Source organism: Nannospalax galili, unplaced genomic scaffold (genome assembly GCF_000622305.1).
Source record: "Nannospalax galili isolate Female #2095 unplaced genomic scaffold, S.galili_v1.0 scaffold144, whole genome shotgun sequence".
Taxonomy (NCBI): Eukaryota; Metazoa; Chordata; class Mammalia; order Rodentia; family Spalacidae; genus Nannospalax; species Nannospalax galili.
Window position 1 is genome coordinate 106,425 of NW_008353267.1, and position 20,980 is coordinate 127,404.

The window sequence follows — 20,980 nt, forward strand, 5'->3', positions numbered from 1 at the left end:
GAGTGGGTTGCTCTGGGTGAGAAGGGTCAGGAAGCAGTATTGGTTCCCCAGGTGTCTGGGGCCCCAAGACTAGGAATGGCGCAGGGCTAAAACTAGGAGTATAGAAGGGCGAGGCGGGGGGGATGGAAGGGTGAATGTGGCTTAGGGAGTCCCGGCGCAGAGAGCTGCGTTATAGACTTACCCCAAGAGGCCTGAGGATAGTAGTGCAGGCTAGGAGAGTTAGCTGGTGGTGCAGGCCCAGGGAACCAGCGAGAGGTGAGGGCGGGGCCAGGACCAGAAGTGGTGCTCCTGAAGCCCAAGAAAGGGACTGCGTTGCTCTGGGTGAGAAGGGTCAGGAAGAAGTATTGGTTCCCCAGGTGTCTGGGGCCCCAAGACTAGGGGTGGCTCAGGGCTCAAACTAGGAGTATAGAATGGCGAGGGGGGGGGATGGAAGGGTGAATGAGGCTTAGGGAGTCCCGGCGCGGAGAGCTGCGCTGTAGACTTACCCCAAGAGGCCTGAGGATAGTAGTGCAGGCTCGCTCTTTTATTTTTTTTAAGCTGACTTCAAACTCATGATCCTCCTGCCTCAGCCTCTTGAGTATTAGGATGACAGCAATGTACTGTCATGCCTAGGTTTTTGTTTTTTCTGTTTTGAGATGGGGTCTGGCTATGTTGCTCAGACTTGTTTATCCTGCTTCAGTGTTCTGGGTAGTTCAGAGGACTCAGGAATACACCACCACACCCACAGGAAAAAAAAGTTTAGCAGTCAGAGAGAAAAAATGACTCTGCATGTAAAGCGACAGGATGAAAGCCTATTTTTTTGAAATCTGAGTAAAGATATAGAGAAATAGCATCTTTAGAAATAATGTCACTTCAGAATTCTTTAAACTTTCAAAAGTAAAGTAAAATAAAAATACTTTCAGACATACAAAACTGAAAAAATTCATTACTAGCAGAACTGAACCAGAAGAAATATTAATGGAACTCAAACACACCTTTAATCCCAGCACTTGGGAAGCAGAGGCAGGTACATCTCTGTGAGATCGAGGACAGCCTGGTCTACATAGTGAGTTCCCAGGCCAGCTGAGGTTACAGGGAGACCCTATCTCCAAAGGACCAAAAAAGAAAAGAAATATTAATGGAAGGAGAAAATTCTACCAGAAGATTATGGAAACATCTCCAAACAAATAATAGAGAATATATATAAATACAAATAGTATGAGTAAACATAACATTTTCTTATTTAACTCTGTTTTCAGTTCAAAGCTAATCTATTGTCTACAAACAAAAATAAAGAACAATAAAACAATTAACCAAACAAATTGAAAAAACAAACCCATGTACTGAGGGTTTATACAGAAATAAGACATAAAATAAGTACACAAAGACCAGAAGACAGAAATAGACTGCTACAAATTTACTAATGTTCAGTAAGTTACATATACATATATCACAAATCTGAGTACAACCACCAAAATAATTCTTCAAGGGTTAGGGTTAATACAACAAAGGAACCATAAGCCGGGTGTGGTGGCACACACCTTTGATTCCTGCACTTGGGAGGCAGAGGCAGGCAGATCTCTGTGAGTTTAAGGCCTGCCTGGTCTACATAGTGAGTTCCAGGGCAGCTGGGGCTACAGGGAGACCCTGTCTCAAAAAGACAAAAAAAAAAAAATATGGAACCATAAAAAATAGTTGGGCAAGCCAGTAGTAGTGGTACCACCTGAAATACCAGCACTTGGGAGGCAAAGGCTGATCTCTGAGTTCCTCCAGTCCAGCAGGATGAGACACTGTCTCAAAAAATGAAACAAAACAAAAAAGTAATGGTGCAGTAAATATCTGTAATCTTACGATCTTTGAATTCAATCACATTAATAATCATATTAAACATTAACATGCTGAATACTTCAATTATAGAGGAAAATTGTCACATTAGCTAAACATACAAGATGTAACTGCTGCTAACAGCACACTCATTTAAGCAAAGATATGTAAAGGCTAATAGCAAATAGCATGCTGAGACTCACCAAAAGAAAACTGGAAGGTAGACATGGTGGTACCATTAATAATCCCAACAATCCCAGCACTTGAGATTGAAGCAGGGGATTCTAAATTCAAAGCCAGTATGGGTTACCTAACATAACCCAGTCTCAAAAGAAAAAAATAACAGTAAAAAATGGCCAGTGAGATGGGTCAGTGGGTAAAGGTGTTTGCTGCTGAGCCTGACAACCTGCGCTCAATCTTTTAGTCCCACATGGTAAAATGAGAGAAATTACCCTCTCAACATGTCCTCTATCTGAAACACATACCATAACATTCACATGACTCCTGCACAATAAATGAATGAATGAAAACATTTTTTTGTTGTTTTGAGACAGGGTCTCATTATGTAGACCTAGCTGGCCTAGAGCTTACTATGAAGACCAGGCTGGTCTTGAACTCACAGAGATATGCCTGCCTCTGTCTCCCAAATGCTTGTATTAAAGGCATATACCACCACACCTGGGAAATATTTGATTTATTTTTATTTTCTTATGTGTATGAGTATTTTGCCTGCATGTAAGTGCACTACCTGTGTGCAGTGCCTATGGAAGCCAGAGAGTGTGTTGGAGCCTCTGAAACTAGAGTTATAGATGGTTGTTAGCTGCCATGTAGGTGCTGGGAACCAAACCTAGAAGAGCAGCCAGTGCTCTTAACTACTGAGCTATCTCTCCAGCCCCATAATAAATTTTCTTTTAAAAAAAAGAAAAAGAAAGGTTAGAATGGTTATACTATTACCTAAGTAAAGTTAAGTAAAGAATTTCTAGGGATAAAGAAGGTCATTCCACTAGGGATAAATTTACTAAAATGACATAAAAATCCTGAACATTTCTGTACAAAATAATGAGCTTCAAAATATATGAAACAAAATCTGATAGAACTACAAGGGGAAATGTGCAAATATATTACTATAGTTGAATTTTAGCACCTTTCTTAATAACTGGTACAAGTAGACAGAATTATCTGCAGCTACAGAGAAAAACTACACAAGCATGCAAATCAACTTGACCTAATTGGCATTTATACACTCTTCCTCCAACATAATACACATTCTTTTCATAGAATATTTATCAAGATAAACTATATTCTTGACCACAAAAATCATTTTCATCAAATTTTAAAAGGATATAAATGTATAAAGTATTGCCTCTAACACAGTGGGGCTAAATTAGAAATAAAATTTGGAAAATTTCCAAATATTTGAAACAATGCAGTTCTAAAGCAGCCATAGATTATGGGGGAAAAATCAAAATTGTGAAGTATTTTTTCCAGATGAAGCCATAACAACAAAAGAAATTATAGACAAATCTTCCTGATGAACATAGATTCAAAAATTCTCAATGAAATACTTGCAAATAGAATTGAAGAATACATCAAGAAGATCATTCACCATAATCAAGTCAGCTTCATTCCAGAAATGCAGGGATGGTTCAATATAGGCAAATCGATAAATATATCAAATTAAAGGCCTCAAGGAGGAAAATCACATGATCCTCCCAATAGATGCAGGAAAAGCTTTTGACAAAATTCAACACCTCTTTCTTGATAAAATCCCTGAGGAGACTAGGAATCGAAAGAACAAATCTCATCATATTAAAGGATATGCATAAACTTGTGGTCAGCATTCGGGAAGAAGCTGAAGCATTTCCAGTAAAATCAGGAACAAGGCAAGGGTGTCCACTTTCTCTGCTCTTACTTACCATAGTGCTGGAGCACTGAAGCTTAACTAGAGCAGTAAGACAAGAGAAGGACATAAATGGGATACAAATACGAAAGAGGTAAAGTATTCTTGTTTCCGGATGATATGATTCTAATCATAAGAGACCTAAAGACGCTACGTGAAAACTCTTAGATCTGATAAACACATTCAGCGAAGGGGCAAGATACAAAATTAACATATAAAGATCAGAAGCCTTAACAGAGTGGTGGTGCGTGCCTTTTATCCCAGCACTCAGGAGGCAGAGGCAGGTGGGTCTCTGTGAGTTCAAAGCCAGCCTGGTCTACATAGTGAGTTCCAGGCTAGCTGGAGCTACAGGAAGACTCTGTCTCAAAAAAACCCTCCCCACCAAATCAGAAGCCTTCCTTATGCCAATAACAAAACATGCGGAGGAAGAAACCGGAGAAACAGTGCTCTTCACAATTGCCTCAAAACAAACATTGGAAAAGAAAATCTAACCAAGGAAGTGAAAGACTTCTACAATGAAATATTGAAGAAGGAAATTAAAGAACATACTAGAAGATGGAAAGACCTTCCACACTTATGGACTTGAAGAATTAATATTGTAAAAATGGCTACACTGCCAAAAGAATTCTACAGACTCAATGCAGTGTCTATAAAGGTTCCAATGCCAGGCTGGAGAGATGGCTCAGCAGTTGAGAGCTCTTGCAGAGGACCCAGGTTCAATTCTCAGGACCAACATGGCGGCTAACAACCATCCATAACTGGAGTTACAGACAGTTGTTAGCTGCCATGTGGGTGCTGGGATTTGAGCCCGGGTCTTCTGCAAGAACAGCCAGTGTTCTTAACCACTGAGCCATCTCTCCAGCCCCTAAATAAAATATTTTTAAAAAGAAGACCTAGATGTAAGGCCATGGAGCTACAGCCACCTGATTGCTGTCCAAGATGCAAAAGTACCCATTGGAAACAGACAGCCTCCTCAACAAATAGTGCAGAGAAAACGGGATAGCCACACACAGAAGAATTAAACTAGATCTCTAACTTTCATCCTGAACAGAAGTCAATTCCAAATGGATCAAAGACCTTAAAGTCAGACATACCACTCAGAAATTGCTAGAGGAAAGAGTAGCGAAAACATCAAGACAAAGGCATAAGTAGACTTTGAATAAGACTCCAGTCACTCAGGAAATAAGATCAACACTGACAAACATGACCCTACGGAATTAAAAGGCTTCTGTACATGTCATAGTTAGCTTCAGTTGTCAGCTTGACACAAACCTTGTGTCACCTAGGAAGACAAAGCCTCAACTGAAGAATTGTCTGGATCAGACTGGCCTTTGGCCATGTCAGTGAGGCATTTCCTTAATTGCTAATTGATGTAGGAGGGCCTAGCCCAGTATTGATAGTGCCGTCTGTAGGCAGGTGGGCTGGAGCTGTAGAAGAAAGCTACTTGAGCAAGCCAGTAAACAGTGTTCCTCTGTGATGAAAACAACATGGCATTGGGCTGGAGAGATGGCTCAGTGGTTAAGAGCCCAACACTGCTCCTCTGTGATGAAAACAACATGGCATTGGGCTGGAGAGATGGCTCAGTGGTTAAGAGCCCAACACTGCTCTTGCGGAGGACCTGAGTTTGGTTTCCAGCACCCATGTTGGGCAGCTCACAACTATTTGTAACTCCAGCTACAGGGGGTCCATGCTTCTGGCCTCTGAGGGCACCTGCACTCATTTGTACATGCCACACCCCCATACTCATAAACATGATAAAATGAATCTTAAATCCAAACAACAACAAAAACCAATATGGCAATAACTGTCAAGATAGACAAATAGAGTGGGCAACAGAGTCCAGAGATAGGCCTAATATTTTTTGTTGCTGTTGTTGCTGTTGTTTGAGATGGTCTCACTATGTAGCCTTGGAACTGGAGTTACAGATGGTTGTTAACTACCATGTGATACTGGGAATTGAACCCGGGTCCTTTGTAAGAGCAGCCAGTATTCTTAACCAATGAGTCAACTCTCCAGCTGCCCCCTGCTTTTTAGATAAGAGTTTCTGAGGACGTTATCAAGGTAAGAGAAAAGGGATTATCTTTTCAGTAAATGATACTTGAGCTATTAGATATAGGCAAATTGAATCTTGACCTGACATGACAAAAATTAACTCAAAATGGTACATAGATTTATATGCAGAGATTAAAATTACAAGAAGAGAAAAATCTAGGAGAAAAATCTGCTGACCTTGGGTTTGGCAAATATTTCTCGAATTAGACACAAATAATACAAATTTCTAAAAAAATTTTGACATAAATTCTTGCTAGATAGTACAGATTGGGCTTGGATGCTTCCTGCCTCAGCCCCTTTATGGCTGGGATTAGAGGTGCAAGTCATCATACCTGCCTAAAATTCCTTAAATTGGGCTTCAACATAATTGAAATCTTTTGCTCTTCTAAAGACACTCTTATACTAATGAAAAGATATAACAAGATAAAATATCTGTGAAACATAGAGTCCAACAAAGGCTGTGTATCTCATTAAGAAAAATAAACCCATTTAAAAAATGGACAAATGTTTGAATAGACATTTCAGCGTCTAGATGAAGGAGAATTGTTGATGGCAGATTCTTTCATGAAATGATGCTCAAGATGATTAGCCATTAGAGAACTGCAAAACTGAAAACACAAGAAGCTGTGTGTAGGAGCTCGCACCAGTAATCCCAGCAAAGGGACACAAGGAGTCCTTGAGGGTGATGATGGGTGTCTTGATAGTGATGGTTTCACTGGTATATATGTATGTTAAAACATGCCAAATCATACACTTTAAATATGTGCAGGTTATTATATGTCAGTTATACCTCAGTTAATCTGTAAACATGCTGGAGACAAAACCGGAAAAAAAACATAGAGGAAGGTTTTAGATTGAGTGGAAAAGATATACCACCAATTTAGGCAACCAAGCCCAGTGCAGGGTGGAGGCCCTGGGGAGTGAGGGTCAGCAGAGGAGATAGGGAAGGGCTGCTTCAAGTCAAAGGCTGTGAGCCTGCTGTGTGTCAGGCTGGCCTAGGCTCTGACAGCTGCTTGGCTGCTGGATAGCCCTGCTAGCTAGCATTGGACTGTCTGAGATGTTCTCCTGGATGGTCTAGTCTCTGTGTTCCTGGGGAGATGCCATACTCAGGTTAGGAGAATGTCACTCATCAGAGCTGCAGTGGTATCAGCATGATACCACGGTTTGTCAAAGTTCTGTTCTAAATAACTGCATATTTTTGGGTTGTGTGTCTCTAGTAGTGGGTATAGTATAGACTAGAAATAAGCTTTATCATGGATCTGAAAACTAAGAATGCTACAGTGAACTAGGCCCAGCGCTTTTGGCCTATGATAGGGGTGTGCACTCAAGCAACAGTCTGCTCTTTACTGGGCTTAAGTGGGTGAGGCACACTGCCCTCTCTCTGGGAAGAAGTGCAGGGGTCAGCATTAAAATTTGTATCTCTTCCACTATACATAGAGAATGTGTATGGGAGGAGCTGGAATGACTGATACTCAGCCTCTTGAAGAGCAGAGACATGAAACCATACATTTAACAACCTGTTAGAATGTTAGTGTTTTGTAAATCCAAAGCTATCACGTGAATATTGGAGCTAACGGCGTATCCTAAGACATCATCCTATAGAATTAAGGTCTAAATCTAGGAAACAGTGGAATCAACCTACAAATAATGACCATTAGTCTTTTAAAAGAGTTTAAATTAGAGGTATGGTGGCACTTGCCTGTAATCTCAGCACTTGGGAAGGTGGAGGCAGGAGGATCAGGAGTTCAAGGTCATCCTTGACTATACAGCAAGTTTGAGGCTAGCCTGGGTTACATGAGACTCTATCTCAAACAACAACAAATACACAAGTTAGAAACATCTATTTATCTAAACAATTTTGTGATTTTGAAAGATTTTGAAAGATTTATTTCATTAAATGAAATAAAACCAGGCTGTTCTGTTTTACATTAGAACAATGCACACATTCGCCTTACATTCTCCGAAAGTCAGAAAAAATTTTTCCCCTGATCAGTATTCTGGGTTTTTAATAAAACCCTCCAGATTTTTTGATTTTTTTGCCTTCAGTCAAGAAAAGTTCAAATCTTCATCTGTTGATCATGTAGAACATGACAAATCTTGAGGTTTGTGCTCAGAATGTCAGGTGGGCTGGAGAGGAGAGCACACAGCTGTGTCCAACAGATAAGGGAGGAAGACTGTGTCCTTGACTTTGCTTTCTTTGCTCTGTGTGGGGCATTGTGCCAAGAGCTTTCCTTCCCCTCCCTCTTTCCTTCCCTCCCTCCTTCCCTCCCTCTTCCTCTCTCTCCTCCCCTGCTTCCTGTGTCTGGTTGATGGGTCTTTGCTCTTTTACTTTGTTCCTGTTGAAGGCCTGCCACTTGCTCTGTAACCCAAGTACTGTATCAGTGAGTGGCATGTGGCTGCCCAAAGTGCGGCTATGGTATTACTAACTAGAGAGAGGTGAGCAGCAAAGTGGGTCTCCTGGGATGGTTTTAAGTTAGTTTTAGGCTTCTCTTTTTTTAAAAAAAAATTATTATTTTTATTTTCTGTGTATGAGTGTATTGCCTGCATGTGTATAAGTGCACCTGTGTCATGTACTGTCTGTGGAGATCAGAAGAGGGTGTCAGATCTGCTGGAACTGGAGTTACAGAAGATTGTTAACCATCATGTAGGTGCTGGGAATTGAACCTGGGTCCTCTGCAAGAGCAACCAGTGCTCTTAACCGCTGAGCCATCTCTCCAGCCCCAGTTTTAGACTTTTTATACTTATATCCTTCCACTCCTAAAAACTTGGCATGGTAGATGCCTTTTCAAAACTGCAGTGCCTCCCCTTCCCAAAACACTTGATCACAATGGGATCCCAGCCCTGTATGCACTGTGCGGAGCCCAAACTTGCAGGAGGCCCATGATTTTCCCTTGGTAAAGATGCTGGCTCAAGAAGGAAGACAGTGGATTACCCACCATGCTCTGTGAGGGAGGGCGAGTCTGGCTCACACAGTACCGATGGGCATTTATGGTATTGTAATTTTGGTTCTGTAGTGGTATCTGAATAGTAATTTTATTAGTAACAGCATTCACAAAGCATATCATCATTTACCCAGTTAAAGTACACAATTCAAACTGAGTGTGGTGGTGTACATCTATAATCTGAGTACTCGGGCAGCTGAGGCAGGAGAATTGTGAGTTTGAGATCAGTCTGGGATATAAAGAAAGTTCTAGGCCAGCCTGGGCTACATGGAAAGACCTTGTCTCAAAACAAAAGTATATAATTCCATGTTTATTTAGTATATTCACTCTATGAAGTTCAATCATTACCATAATCAATTTTAGAACGTACTCATCACCCTCAAAGAAATCCAGTGTTCCTTAGCTTAGCCATCAACCTCCATTCCTACTGGTTGACCTTCTCATCACTGTCACCCAGTACCCGACAAGAAGCATCTAGGGAGGAAAGGATTATTTTGGCTCATGTTCAGGTGATGCAGTCTATCGTGTTGGGAAGGCATGGTCTGGGGACCAGCTTCTGCCAACAGCAGTGGGACGCTACCTGTCCACATCTCCATGGATCAGGAAGCAGACAGAGGGGAGTGCTGATGCTCAGCTGGCAGGATGCCAGTGTCTGGGCCGCTGCTGTCCACTTGCAGGGCAGGTCTTCCTTCTCAGTTAACCCTCTCTGGAGATGCCTCATTAATGCCCCAGGTGTTTCTTAATCCAGTCCTACATCCCAGGGCAACCGACAGTCTGTTCTGTCTCTCTGGATGGTTGTGCCTGCTCTAGACATGATTTCATATAATAGAATCAAATAAGATGCAACCTAGGTTGTGGATGTAGCTCAGCTGCCATGATGAATGCCTCTAATCCCAATACCCAGGAGGTGGAAGTAGGAAGGGGATCAGAAGTTCAGAGTCATCTTCAGCTGTAGAGGAAGTTTGAGGTCAGCTGCCTGGCCCACATGACCTTTTCTCAAAAAAAAAAATACAAAGACAGTGTGATCTTTTGTGACTGCCTTCTCTCATTTAGCATAATTTTTTCAAGATTTGTCCATTCTATAGCACATATCGGTATTTAATTACTTTTCATGGTTGAATAATACTCTCTTGTGTGCATAAGCTACATTTTGCTCATTCACTGGTTGATGGACATTTGGGTTGCTTCCACTTTCAGGCTATTATGAGTAAACTGCTGTGAACACTCAAATATAAGCCAAAGATTGATTTTTTTTTGAAATTTTAGTTTTTTATCACTTTGGAATGAGGTATGTAACAGGCACACAAGTTTGGCTCCTTTTAGAATCCAAAGACAGTTTCTTTTACATGTTTTTAAATATTTTTTATTAATTATTATTATTTGGTCTTTTTGAGACAGGGTCTTCCTGTAGCCCTAGCTGGCCTGGAGCTCCCTATGTAGACCAGGCTGGCCTTGAACTCACAGAGATCCACCTGCCTCTGCTTCCCGAGTGCTGGGATTAAAGGTATGCACCACTATGCTCAGCCCTATTTAATTTATTATTTTTATTTTTTGTTTATTGAGTGTATTGCCTGCATGTATATGAGTGTGCCTTTGTGCAGTGCCTACAGAGGTCAGAAGAGGAAGTCAAATTCCTCTGGAACTGGAGTTCCGGATGGTTGTTAATTACAATGTGAGTGCTAGGAACTGAACCTGGGTTCTTTGCAAGAGGAGCCAGTACTCTTAACTGCTGAGCCATCTTTCCAGCCCCATGCCAGGGTGTAGATGTCAGGCATGTAGCTCAAAGGCAGCCTCAGTGCAGTGAGGAGTTAGCTTCAGGAAGAGAAACCTTAAAGTGAAATTCTCTATTTTGTTTTTGGGTTTTTTTTTTTTTTGTTGTTGTTGTTGTTGTTTTTGGTCTTTTTGAGACAGAGTCTCCCTGTAGCCCCAGCTGGCCTGGAACTTTCTAGACCAGGCTGGCCTTGAACTCACAGAGATCCACCGACCTCTGCCTCCTAAGTGCTCAGATTAAAGGTATGTGCCACCATGCCCAGCTGTGTTTTTGTTTTTTGAGGCAGTGTTTTACTATGTAGCCCTGGCTGGCCAGGAACTCTCTATGTAGATCAGGCTGGCCTCGAACTCACAGAGATTCACCTGCCTCTTCTTCCCCGAGTGCTGGGATTAAAGGCGTGCACCACCATACCACACCTGATGAAATTCTCTATATTTTTAATGTACACTATTCTCTGTGTCTACTTAAAATATCCATAAACATTTCAATAATAATCATGAGACTGGTTAAAAAAATGCAAAACTGTGAACCTGTGTGAATTCAGTCTACTTCTCACACATGAATGTACCCTTCCTGTCAGGCACTGTAGTAGGTGGCAGGATATGGTGACAAATGGGCAGTCTGTGCCTCCCAGCGCTTGTGTTGGCCTTGCTGGTGGGAGAGTGACTGCAGAGGTGTGAGGACACGGCAGACCTCCCGAAAATGGAGCTTCAGAACAGAACTCAAGCTAGATGCCAGGTGGTACTCAGGAGAAGCTACAGAAGGAAGTTCTTGATCAGACTGAAATCCAAAGGAGGAATGAGCATAAATTGACACAAGAAGGAAAGATGGAGAAGGAAGACCTCAGTAGAAGATTGGACATGCTCAGTGCATCACCTGTGCAGGGAGTGGAATGTGGGTTCAAGGTAAAATTAGGAACTGAGACTTGAGGGAGCAAGGACAGGGCTGGGGATGCAGGTGGTAGAGTGCCTGCCTAGCACAAAGCCAGCTCCATGTAAGCCCAGTGTGGTGGCTCAAGCCTGTACCTCAGTACTAGGAAGATGGAGGTAGGATGCTGGAGCTTAAACTCAGAGTCCTGTGCATGTTGGACAGGTCCATCCTTAGCCCTAACTTGGATTTCTGAGACAGTATCTTGTCATTGCAAATCACAATTCTCACTTCAAATGGAATAGTTTATACTGAGTCAAGTATGAGTGACCATGGCCTTAGAACACAGATTCAAGTTGCCCGGAATAACATGTTCCAATGTGGGAGTGATTTCATAAACTTTTTACAGTTTCAGAACAAAAGAAAGTCATAAGTCAAGGCATTTACCAAGAACGTTGGCGTGAATATCATGTGGGTGGGTTCAAGCAAAGCAAGAAAAACTGTGCTATAGATTTCAAATGCTATCTGATGACATTCTTAGCTTTTGAGTTGGTAGAAGCTAGTGGTCTGCTGAGAATACCTGAGTCAAAAAGACGGTATGCTGGATAGTTTTAGTGTCAACATGACACACCTGGGTTGAGGGAGCCTCAATTGGGCAATTTCCTCTATTGGACTGCCCTGTGGCCATGTCTGTGGTGCATCTTCCTGATTTTTGAGTGATGTGGGAGGGCCCAGCCCACTGTGGATGGTGCGACCCCTGGGCAGGTGGGCCTATGTTGTATAAGAAAGCAGGTTGAGCAGGGGCCAGGGGAGCAAGCCAGTAAGCAGCGTTCCTCTGTGGCCTGGTTCCTGCCCTGAGTTCCTACTTGGGCTTCCTCAGTGATGAACTGTGATCTAGGAGATGTAAGATAAAATAAACCCTTTCCTCCCCAAGTTGGTATTGGTCAGAGTGTTTTGTCATAGCAATTGAGAAGCAAACTAGAGCAGAAATTGGTACCAGAGAGTGGGTTACTGCTGTGACAGACCTGACCTTGGTGTTTTGGGGAGGATTGTGGAGGCATTTGGAACTTTGGGCTAGAAAAGCCATTGAGTACTCAGAGTTTGTTCAAAGGGAAGCAGAGGGTTGTTTGTGTGATAGTTTGAATTGAGAATCTATGGATTCTGGTCAGCTGGGGCTGAAGAATCAGCTGTGATTAAGAAGAGACCAGAGCTGAGCGTGGTGGCGCACACTTGTAGTCCCAGCACTTGGGAGGCAGATGCAGGCAGATCTCTGTGAGTTCAAGGCCAGCCTGGTCTACATAGTGAGTTCCAGGACAGCTGGGGCTACAGGGAGACCCTGTCTCAAAAAGACAGAAAAAAAAAAAGAGAGACCAGAAGCTGAAGTAAAACCTTTGCTTTACTGGGACAGTTGATGCTGGTTAGCTGGGGCTGAAAAATCAGCTGTAAGTTACAAGAGACCAGAATCACTGTGGTGAAATCTTCTGGGAAGTGTTTCCTCAGGGTCAGCACATGGAAGCCTGAGGCTCCATCTCAAGCTGGAAGCAGAACTTGGTAATGTCTAAGAGTCTCCTGCATAGTTCTGGTATTGAAAGTATGAAGGGGTCACAGAGAGCAGCTGAGGCTTGGCACCCTGAGAGGCCAGGAAAAGCCATTGGTGAAAGTACAGCCTCAGTTACAGTGAAGACCTCAGGATTGAAGGGGTCATGGAGAGAATCTGAGGCGGTATACCCCAAGAGGCCAGAAGAAGCCATTGGTGAGGGTGCAGCCTCAGTTTCGGTGGAGACCCCAGCTTTTTGGAGATGCTAGGACCATGGGACAACCATCAAAGGCAGCAGCAGGTGTGAAATGTAGTTGGGTCTGTGAGACAAGTTGTGAGGGCTATGGATGACAGAATCAGAGAAGCAGAGCTGCCAAAACCCTTTGGAGCCAGAAGATCATGAGTGAATCCCAGATGTCCAGCCTTGAGCTACTTTGCTAGACTTAGGTTTTGCTTAGGTGTGCCTGATTCTTCCCTTTAAAATAAGACAGTACTTGTTTTGAATTTTATAGGAGCCCACAGTTAAGACTTTTAATTTTTTATTTTTATTTTATGTGTACGAGTGTATTGCTTGCATGTATGTGAGTGCACCCATGTCGTGCAATGCCGAGGAGGTCAGAAGAGGGCTTCGGATTCCCCTGGAACTGGAGTTAAGGATGGTTCATAGCTGCCATGTGGATGCTGGGAATTGAACCTGGGTCCTCTGCAAGAGCAGCCAGTGCTCTTAACCACTGAGCCATCTCTCCAGCCCCAGTTAAGAGACTTTTAAAAGAGACTGTATACTGTTTGGATTTTTTTAAGGATTGTGGGGCTTTTAAGGTTGTACTGTCTTCTGTTGTGATATTAATGTTAACATATCTTGGCGACAAGAAATAGAAAGGTGGTGGTTTAATAGTGATGTGTTTGTGTCAAGTTGACAAGGGGTCAATTGTGCTGGATAGCTTTACTGTGAACATGACACACCTGGGTTGAGGGCGCCTCAGTTGGGCCGTTGCCTCCATTGGACTGGCCTATGGCCATGTCCGTGGGGCATCTTCTTGATTGTTGAGTGATGTGGGTGGGCCCATCCCACTGTGGATGGTGCCACCCCAGGAAGGGGGGACTGTGTTGTATAAGAAAACAGGTTGAGAGTGGGCCAGGGGAGCAAGCCAGTAAGCAGCATTCCTCCATGGCCTGTGCTCCAGCTCCTCCCTCCAGGTTTCTGACCTGAGTTCCTAACTTGGGCTCCCTCAGTGATGAACTGTGTGACCCAGGAGATAGAAGCCAAATAAACCCTTTCCTCCCCAAGTTGGTATTGGTCAGAGTGTTTTGTCATGGCAATTGAGAAACAAACTAGAACAGATAGTTGGTCAGATATAGAAGGTGGGCCACGAATGGCTATTAAGGGGTCTAAAGATAGTCCAAGATAATTTTGGCTATGACTCTGCAACATCCCAGCTTCACACAATGACGACTTTCTAATCAGTCTTGTAGAATTTTCTGTATAGTTCTGGGAACTTCAGTTTATGGTCTTCCCATGTCATCCAGGCTGGCCATGAACTCTGAGCCTCTGTCTCAAAGGACAATGACTGTTTCAAATCTGCATCAGCAGACACTATGGAGCCCCCCACCGCCCACACAGGGGAAGAGTGAAGCTCTGTACATGAATGGTTGTGCTTCTGCATGTCTTTTGCTGTAACTGTAACTTGAACTAAATTGAACTGAATTAAACGCGGTTGCTTTGACTGGACTGAAAATGCCTGAAAACAAAACCTACCTAAGCAGGTGCTGTGGATGAGGCCACCCTTCACTCCCACTCCAGTCAGGTCTGCACCTTCCTGTTGAGCTCCAGTGTCATTTATTCCCACTTTGGAGTTAAAAGAAAAATTGTTTCAGGAAAGAGAGTATTTGAACTGGGGGCGGCAGAAAGGAGAGTTACCTGAGTCCCTCTTCTGTTATATTGCAGCCATTGTATCTCGGATCCCAGAGAAAGAAGGGAATGAAACCCTGGGCTGCGGCAGGGAAGCAAGGGGGAAGCAGTCTTCCTGGTGGGATTTTTTCCTGGGACCAAAGCAACCATGTTCCTGCAAACTTTGCTAAATGAGGAACTGAGTCACGAGGAGCTGGGGACTGGTTCAGGGTCAGAAAGAAAGCTAGCTCAGTGGGTGGAAAGTATTTGAGACCTGACTCCAGATTGGTGATCTTGCCCCAGCAGGGTGCCACAGATGTGAGATGCTCTGGGCCTGGACAGAGTTGGCAGTAGGCCCCCTGTCTAAGGCTCATGGTTCAGATTAGGGTGTGGGCAGGGGGAGTGTCATAGCACTGGAAGCTGGTTCATGTTTCTTAAATCCTGCTTGGTTAAGGAGCTCCTCCCTGCCCCCAGGCCCAAGTGGAATTAATCTCACCCACTGACCATTTCCATGTAGCCTGTTGCTGTAGGTGAGAAGCACCATGTGAGAAACACTATGTAATGGCTCAAGGTGACTAGGTATGCCTACTGCAACAGTGAGGACACAGATCTAACGTGGCAGGTGTTAGGCCTTAGATGGGAGAGGTTCAAGACGACGCTCAAATGGATTACTGGGGAGTAAGGACTTTATTAAATGTCAGAAAGGCAACAGCACGGTGGGGGCTCTGGGGCGAGTTCAGTAAGCAGTGTTCCTCTATGGTCCCAGCATAGAGACAGACAACATGGCTGGCAGGCTCTCTAAAGAGAGAAATCAGGGCCCACATTGCAGAAGTGGAAATCTGTTCTTAGACTTTCAAAGGCTAGGGGGAGGTTTTAAAGCTAGAGCCTATAGCCAGGCTCTCTGATTCCTAGGCAGGAGGGAGAAAAGGTGGGGAACAGGAAGTGTGACTTTGATAGAAACTCACTCACCAGATGAGAGATCTTGACTCTTGGGAAGTCTCTTAACCAGGGACCCACAAAGTCTCCCTAGGGTGTCTGTTGCTATCTGTGAAAGGAGACATTGTGGCCTGAGCAGAGGCTTGATTCTAACATTACATATTTGCAGTGGGCACCTCAAGAGGTCATTTACCTGCCCTGGGTTCAGCTAGGCTTCCCTTCAGCTCAGTGATGGGTCTGGATCTAGGGGGAAGAACTTCTAGGGAGGTAAAGCCACCCATCTTCACAGAATCGCATGTGTACACGAATTGGAATAGCTTTGGTCGACATGGCCTCCCTGGGGATCTTGGGCATGCATAACAGTTGAGCACATAATTTCAGCTTCCTTTTCTCTGAGCAATGACGGGGCTCTTGTTCTTTTGTTCAGGTATGTACCCTTTGGCTACAGCAAGCCAGGAGGCAGAGAGCAGCCAGAAGCTGACCCACCTACTGAACTCTGTGACAGATGCTCTGGTCTGGGTGATCGCCAAGAGCGGCATCTCTTCCCAGCAGCAGTCGGTTCGCCTGGCTAACCTCCTGATGCTCCTCTCTCATGTCAGGCACATCAGGTATAGACCCGAGGAAACTGCTTCAGTGGAGTGCGGGTAGTGGACATGCTCAGAGCTTTGAGAAAATGCAGGCAGGTTTGAAGTGGCTATGGTAGAATTGTCAACTTTGAAGGAAGATGAGCTTCTGAAAGGGGAGGGAACTCAGCGCAGGCACCTGTAACCAGGGCTTTCTCATGGCGGCCACTGTGTGGGTATCACATGGCAGCTGGTAGGATTTTTGTGGCATCCTGTGGTGCTTATCTGGTTGTGGTTGCTAGAGTTTAGGGTTTGCTTATAGAGTCCTAAAATGTGAAGTTCCTCATCTAGGACTGAGACCCTGAGTTATTTTCAATCTTTTTCTTTTATTTTTTTGAGATAATCTCTGAGTAGGCCCAGCTGGTCTGGAATTCCTTATGTAGAGCAGATTGACCTCAGCCTCACAGAGATCCACCAACCTCTGCTTCCAGAATGCTGGGATTAAAAGACTTGCACTACCAGACCTGGCTTCCCTGGGCTATTTTTGTGGAGAGGCTAAGCCTGGCTCTTCTGGCCACACTTTGGCTAGAGACTGGAAATGTGTAGGTTGTCTTTTTTGTTTTCCCATGACATCAGGATACCGGGAATGAGATCTAAGAGAACATCTCAACAGGTTCAGGAGGCGAGGCTGGGGCTGGAGCACGGTCCAGGTCAGGAAATGCACAACATGTGCACTGATAGAGGCAGAGGTTGTCCTGTGATGGTTACTACTGGTACAGTGGTGCTCAGTGCATGGCGTCATCCAAGAGGGTAGCCCTGGCCTGAGACTGGAAGAGCAGAAATGAGGATGGAAGGCAGTATTCACCTGAGTGGGAAGCCATTAAGGCTGTGGGGAAGAACAGTGTACACGTCAAGGGCTTAACATTGAGGAGGAAAGAAAAAAAAATTTCTTCCAGTTTGTTCTTTAATGAGCACTTAGCCCATGACCCTTTGCACTGCAGATAGAGTTAATTCTTAGTATTTGTGAATTTATGTAATTGCTGAAATTTATTCACAACCCCCAAACCAGTCCTTGTGACATTTTCAAAGCTATGCCCAGAAGGGCAAAATTTTTGAGTCTTTCACTATGGACGTTCCCAGGTAAGTCAAGGAGTTAGATGCTCTGCCTTCCTGTTTAGTCCCACACTGCAAACAAGCATACTTGGTTACGCTATCTATTTAGAACCACGTTTTTATATTTTTGTGCTTTTTGTGGGTGATCTCATTGTTTAAAATGGTGTAATACTGAAGGGGTCTCAGAGAAAAATGTTGTGCCTCTTGGAGGAAATGCTTAGATAAGTTTCATTCAGGCATGAGTTAGAGTGCTGTTGGCTGAGTTTAACATTTATGAATCTACTATATAGTAAGCAAAGTGTCTTTATATAGAAACACAGAGAAAACAAGATATGTACTGATCAGCTGATGAAAATGCTCAGCCCAGAGGTTTGTAGCAACTTGGGTATTTTCCCTAGGAATGATAATTCAGTATTTGATAATTCAGTGTTTGCCGTGACTTCTGGAAACATAACTAGGGTGAATAATGAGAAGTCGGTGTATGATGTGTCAGGTGCTATGCCAGGCCATTGTGGTTGGGTGGTAAGACACAGAAATCAAGAGGATATCAAGTGGGGCGTGGTGGCACATACCTTTAATCCCAGCACTCAGGAGGCAGAGGCAGGCAGATCTCTGTGAGTTCAAGGCCAGTCTGGTCTATATAGCGAGTTTCAGGTCAGCTGGGGCTCCAGGGAGAGCCTGTCTCAAAAAGAAAAAGAGGATCTCATCTTTGGCTGTGAATATAGAATACAGAGGGAGCTGGATACAGGAGCTGTAGATATGGGGTAGGGAATGCTGGGGGTGGGCAGCTCTGTGCAGGAGACTAGGGGTCTATTTCATCATTCCCATGGCTATCTGAAGGGAAGGAATCTCAGTGCTTTTTTCTTCTCATAGTAACAAGGGCATGGAACATCTGCTCAGCATGAAGTGTAAAAATGTGGTCCCAGTTTATGACCTGCTGCTGGAGATGCTGAATGCCCACACGCTTCGAGGGTACAAGTCCTCAGTCTCGGGGCCCGAGTGCAGCTCAGTGGAGGACAGTAAAAGCAAAGAAGGCTCCCAGAACACACAGCCCCAGTGACACCCAGGCCTGAGGTGAAGAGCAGACAGGAAGCTGAAGGTGGGACCATGCATGCCAGCAGGTTGTTAGCTATGTGGGGCTTCATCCTCCACTGAGTGGTCCTTCATTTGGTTATGGCTGCCTTGGGCATATACCCCCCCTTCCTCCACTTCCCACTTCCCAGGAATCAGGGTGGGTGGGTCATTGTTTTCCTTGTACCAGGGGATACCTTTATATGTGGAGTTCCAACTTGTATAGTCTTAGAAGGATCTCAATATGATCTCTTTCTTGCTTTCCATCTCCTTCCTACCCCCTTGGAAAACACCTTAAAGGCTCTGGAATGAATGGTAGAAATCTGACTTGGAAGGGTTGCCATTAGACAGGGGAGACAATGTGGCACATTTGTAGTAAGTGGGCCAACCTTACTGTGTGACCGTATAATCAACCTTTGAATCCTTTCTCTTGGACCACTTGATTATAATCCACAATAACAATCAACTCATTTCATATACCTACGTCACAGGCCTGTGAGGACTAATGACATGCTAAGTGTCATTCAGTCAAAGACCCTAGGGACAGTGATCAAGCTAAGATTTGAGCCATGTTCTTTTCCCAGATTCTGTTGCTGTTGGCAGTTGCATCCCTCTTGATTTGCATTTGTAGCGCCTGCTTATTTGGTCTGGCGTGGACAGTTGCTTTCATGGAGGAAGATAGAAATCTCTGCCCTGGAACTGGGCCTCCTTGAAGCTCTGCTGGCCCAGTGTGTATGTGGCAGAAAGGCCCCGTGTTTGCAAGAATGGAGTTTTATCGTGTGTGTGTATGTGTGTGTTGGGGGTGGTGGTCACAGCATAGTGCTTCCCTTGGGCCTTGTGAATGCAGTTTCTGTCCTATGAAAAGGTTGACAGCCAAAACTGCCATATCAGCCACCCATTGGAGATAGGGATACCTCAGGCTATAGATGTACATGATGTGCTGTTCTATGATGGAACCCCCACCCCCACCTCCAGCTTCAGGCCCACATTGTGTGGATTGGATGGACATAGCATTTGAACAAGAAAATAAGTTTTCTTTCCTTTCTTTTTCTTCCTTTCTTCCTTGTTTTTTCTTTTTATGACACCTCCAAAAAGAAAAATATTTAGGGATAATTATTTATAGCAAAATCCTTTTATATCTTATAAGTCTCTTAAAATATTTTATTAGAACATTTATATGGTGGCTGGGTGAGGTAGAAACTTAGTAAAAATATTGGCACTTCCAAAATTACAATTTTAACATTTTAGAAAGTGAAATTTTCAGACAAAGTTTTAAGAACATGGCACGTGCACAGAATGTGTGGCAGCTTCAGTTTGGAAGAAAGCAATTAAATAATCACACAGATTTTCATGCTGTTTTTAAAAGTGACTTGGTAATATGATATTAAATAGACTCTTTGAAAATAATTTCCTTTGGTCAGTACATCTTGTATTTACTGAGTCATTAGGAAGATTACATTTAATGAGAGAACTTGAATACTTAATTTTGGTATTGGTGCAGTCATGCTAAAGTTCAGAGTAGCTGTATCGGACTAACTCGGACACAGGTGTATGGAACACACAGATGCTGGGATTCTGAGGCAGTTTGAAATTTTTCATGGCTCCATGCTACAGCCCGAGAGATTCAGTGCAGAAAACATCAGTTTTTCTGTAGCTTGAGCTTATTCAAAGTAGGGAACCAGTGTTATTCACAAGGTCAGTTTTCTTTCTCCAGCCTAGTCTCCCATGTAAACAGAGGTAGGGGAGGTTGGAGAGCAGGAAGAGGGAGGCAAAGGCAACCTTGAAAAATTGTCAGTGAAATTCTATTTACAAAAATTTTAAGAGACTGTCAGATAAGAAAAACAAAAGGAAAAATCAGAATGAGTTTCAAGTCGTTGTCTAATGAGTACACAGTGAGGGTTTTGGTTGGATTTTGATACCTAAGGAAGGGATCAGTTTAAATTCAGGGGGTCACACACTTTTGTGTCAAGTCCTATGTGTGCGTAGATAAGTGCAAGTTTCAGTGATCAGGAGGTAGCCTTGAACTCTCAGTTCTCCATTCCTTAGCCTGCCAGGAGCTGAGATGGTAGGCATGTGCCACCACACCTAGCACATTAGTTATTTTCCACACGTTCTCCTGCTTCCTTCTCAGGGCTGCTTATTTCTCGGCATTTGGTTTCAGTCCAGGAGAATGTAGCATGCTGTGCCATTTCTTTTTGGCTCAGATCTCTGGATATGCTAGGGACACAGGTTAGCCCTACCTGAGGCTTCTTGGGGACTTGTTTTTGATTAGGCTCTAAGGCAAGTGGGTGGTTGAGATAATACAATCTACACTTTGAGCACCCTTTCAGGTAACGTGCTAATATCTTTGCCCATAAGGAGACTTGATTTTGTTTTCAATATGTTGAAAAAACCCTCCATGTCCATTTTAAAGGTGGCTCATTTCTCTTTAGTTCATAGTGGTTTCCTTTAAATGTTATCTTTTGGGGGGCAACTATTCTTCCCAAATAGTTCACGTTTTTTTAGGACAATTTGAGTTCTCTCATAGCTAAGCATGA

General features: G+C 43.6%; 1 protein-coding gene across 1 annotated transcript in view; it reads left to right on the forward strand.

Moving 5' to 3' along the window:
• Positions 1 to 20,980, forward strand: part of Esr2 (estrogen receptor 2) — an 87,940-nt gene extending 66,960 nt beyond the window's left edge. Inside the window, exons 9-10 of the mRNA XM_008850486.2 lie at positions 16,124 to 16,304; positions 18,246 to 20,980. Coding sequence (XP_008848708.1) covers positions 16,124 to 16,304; positions 18,246 to 18,432 — 368 coding nt within the window. The 3' untranslated portion in view covers positions 18,433 to 20,980. The remainder of the gene's footprint in view (positions 1 to 16,123; positions 16,305 to 18,245) is intronic.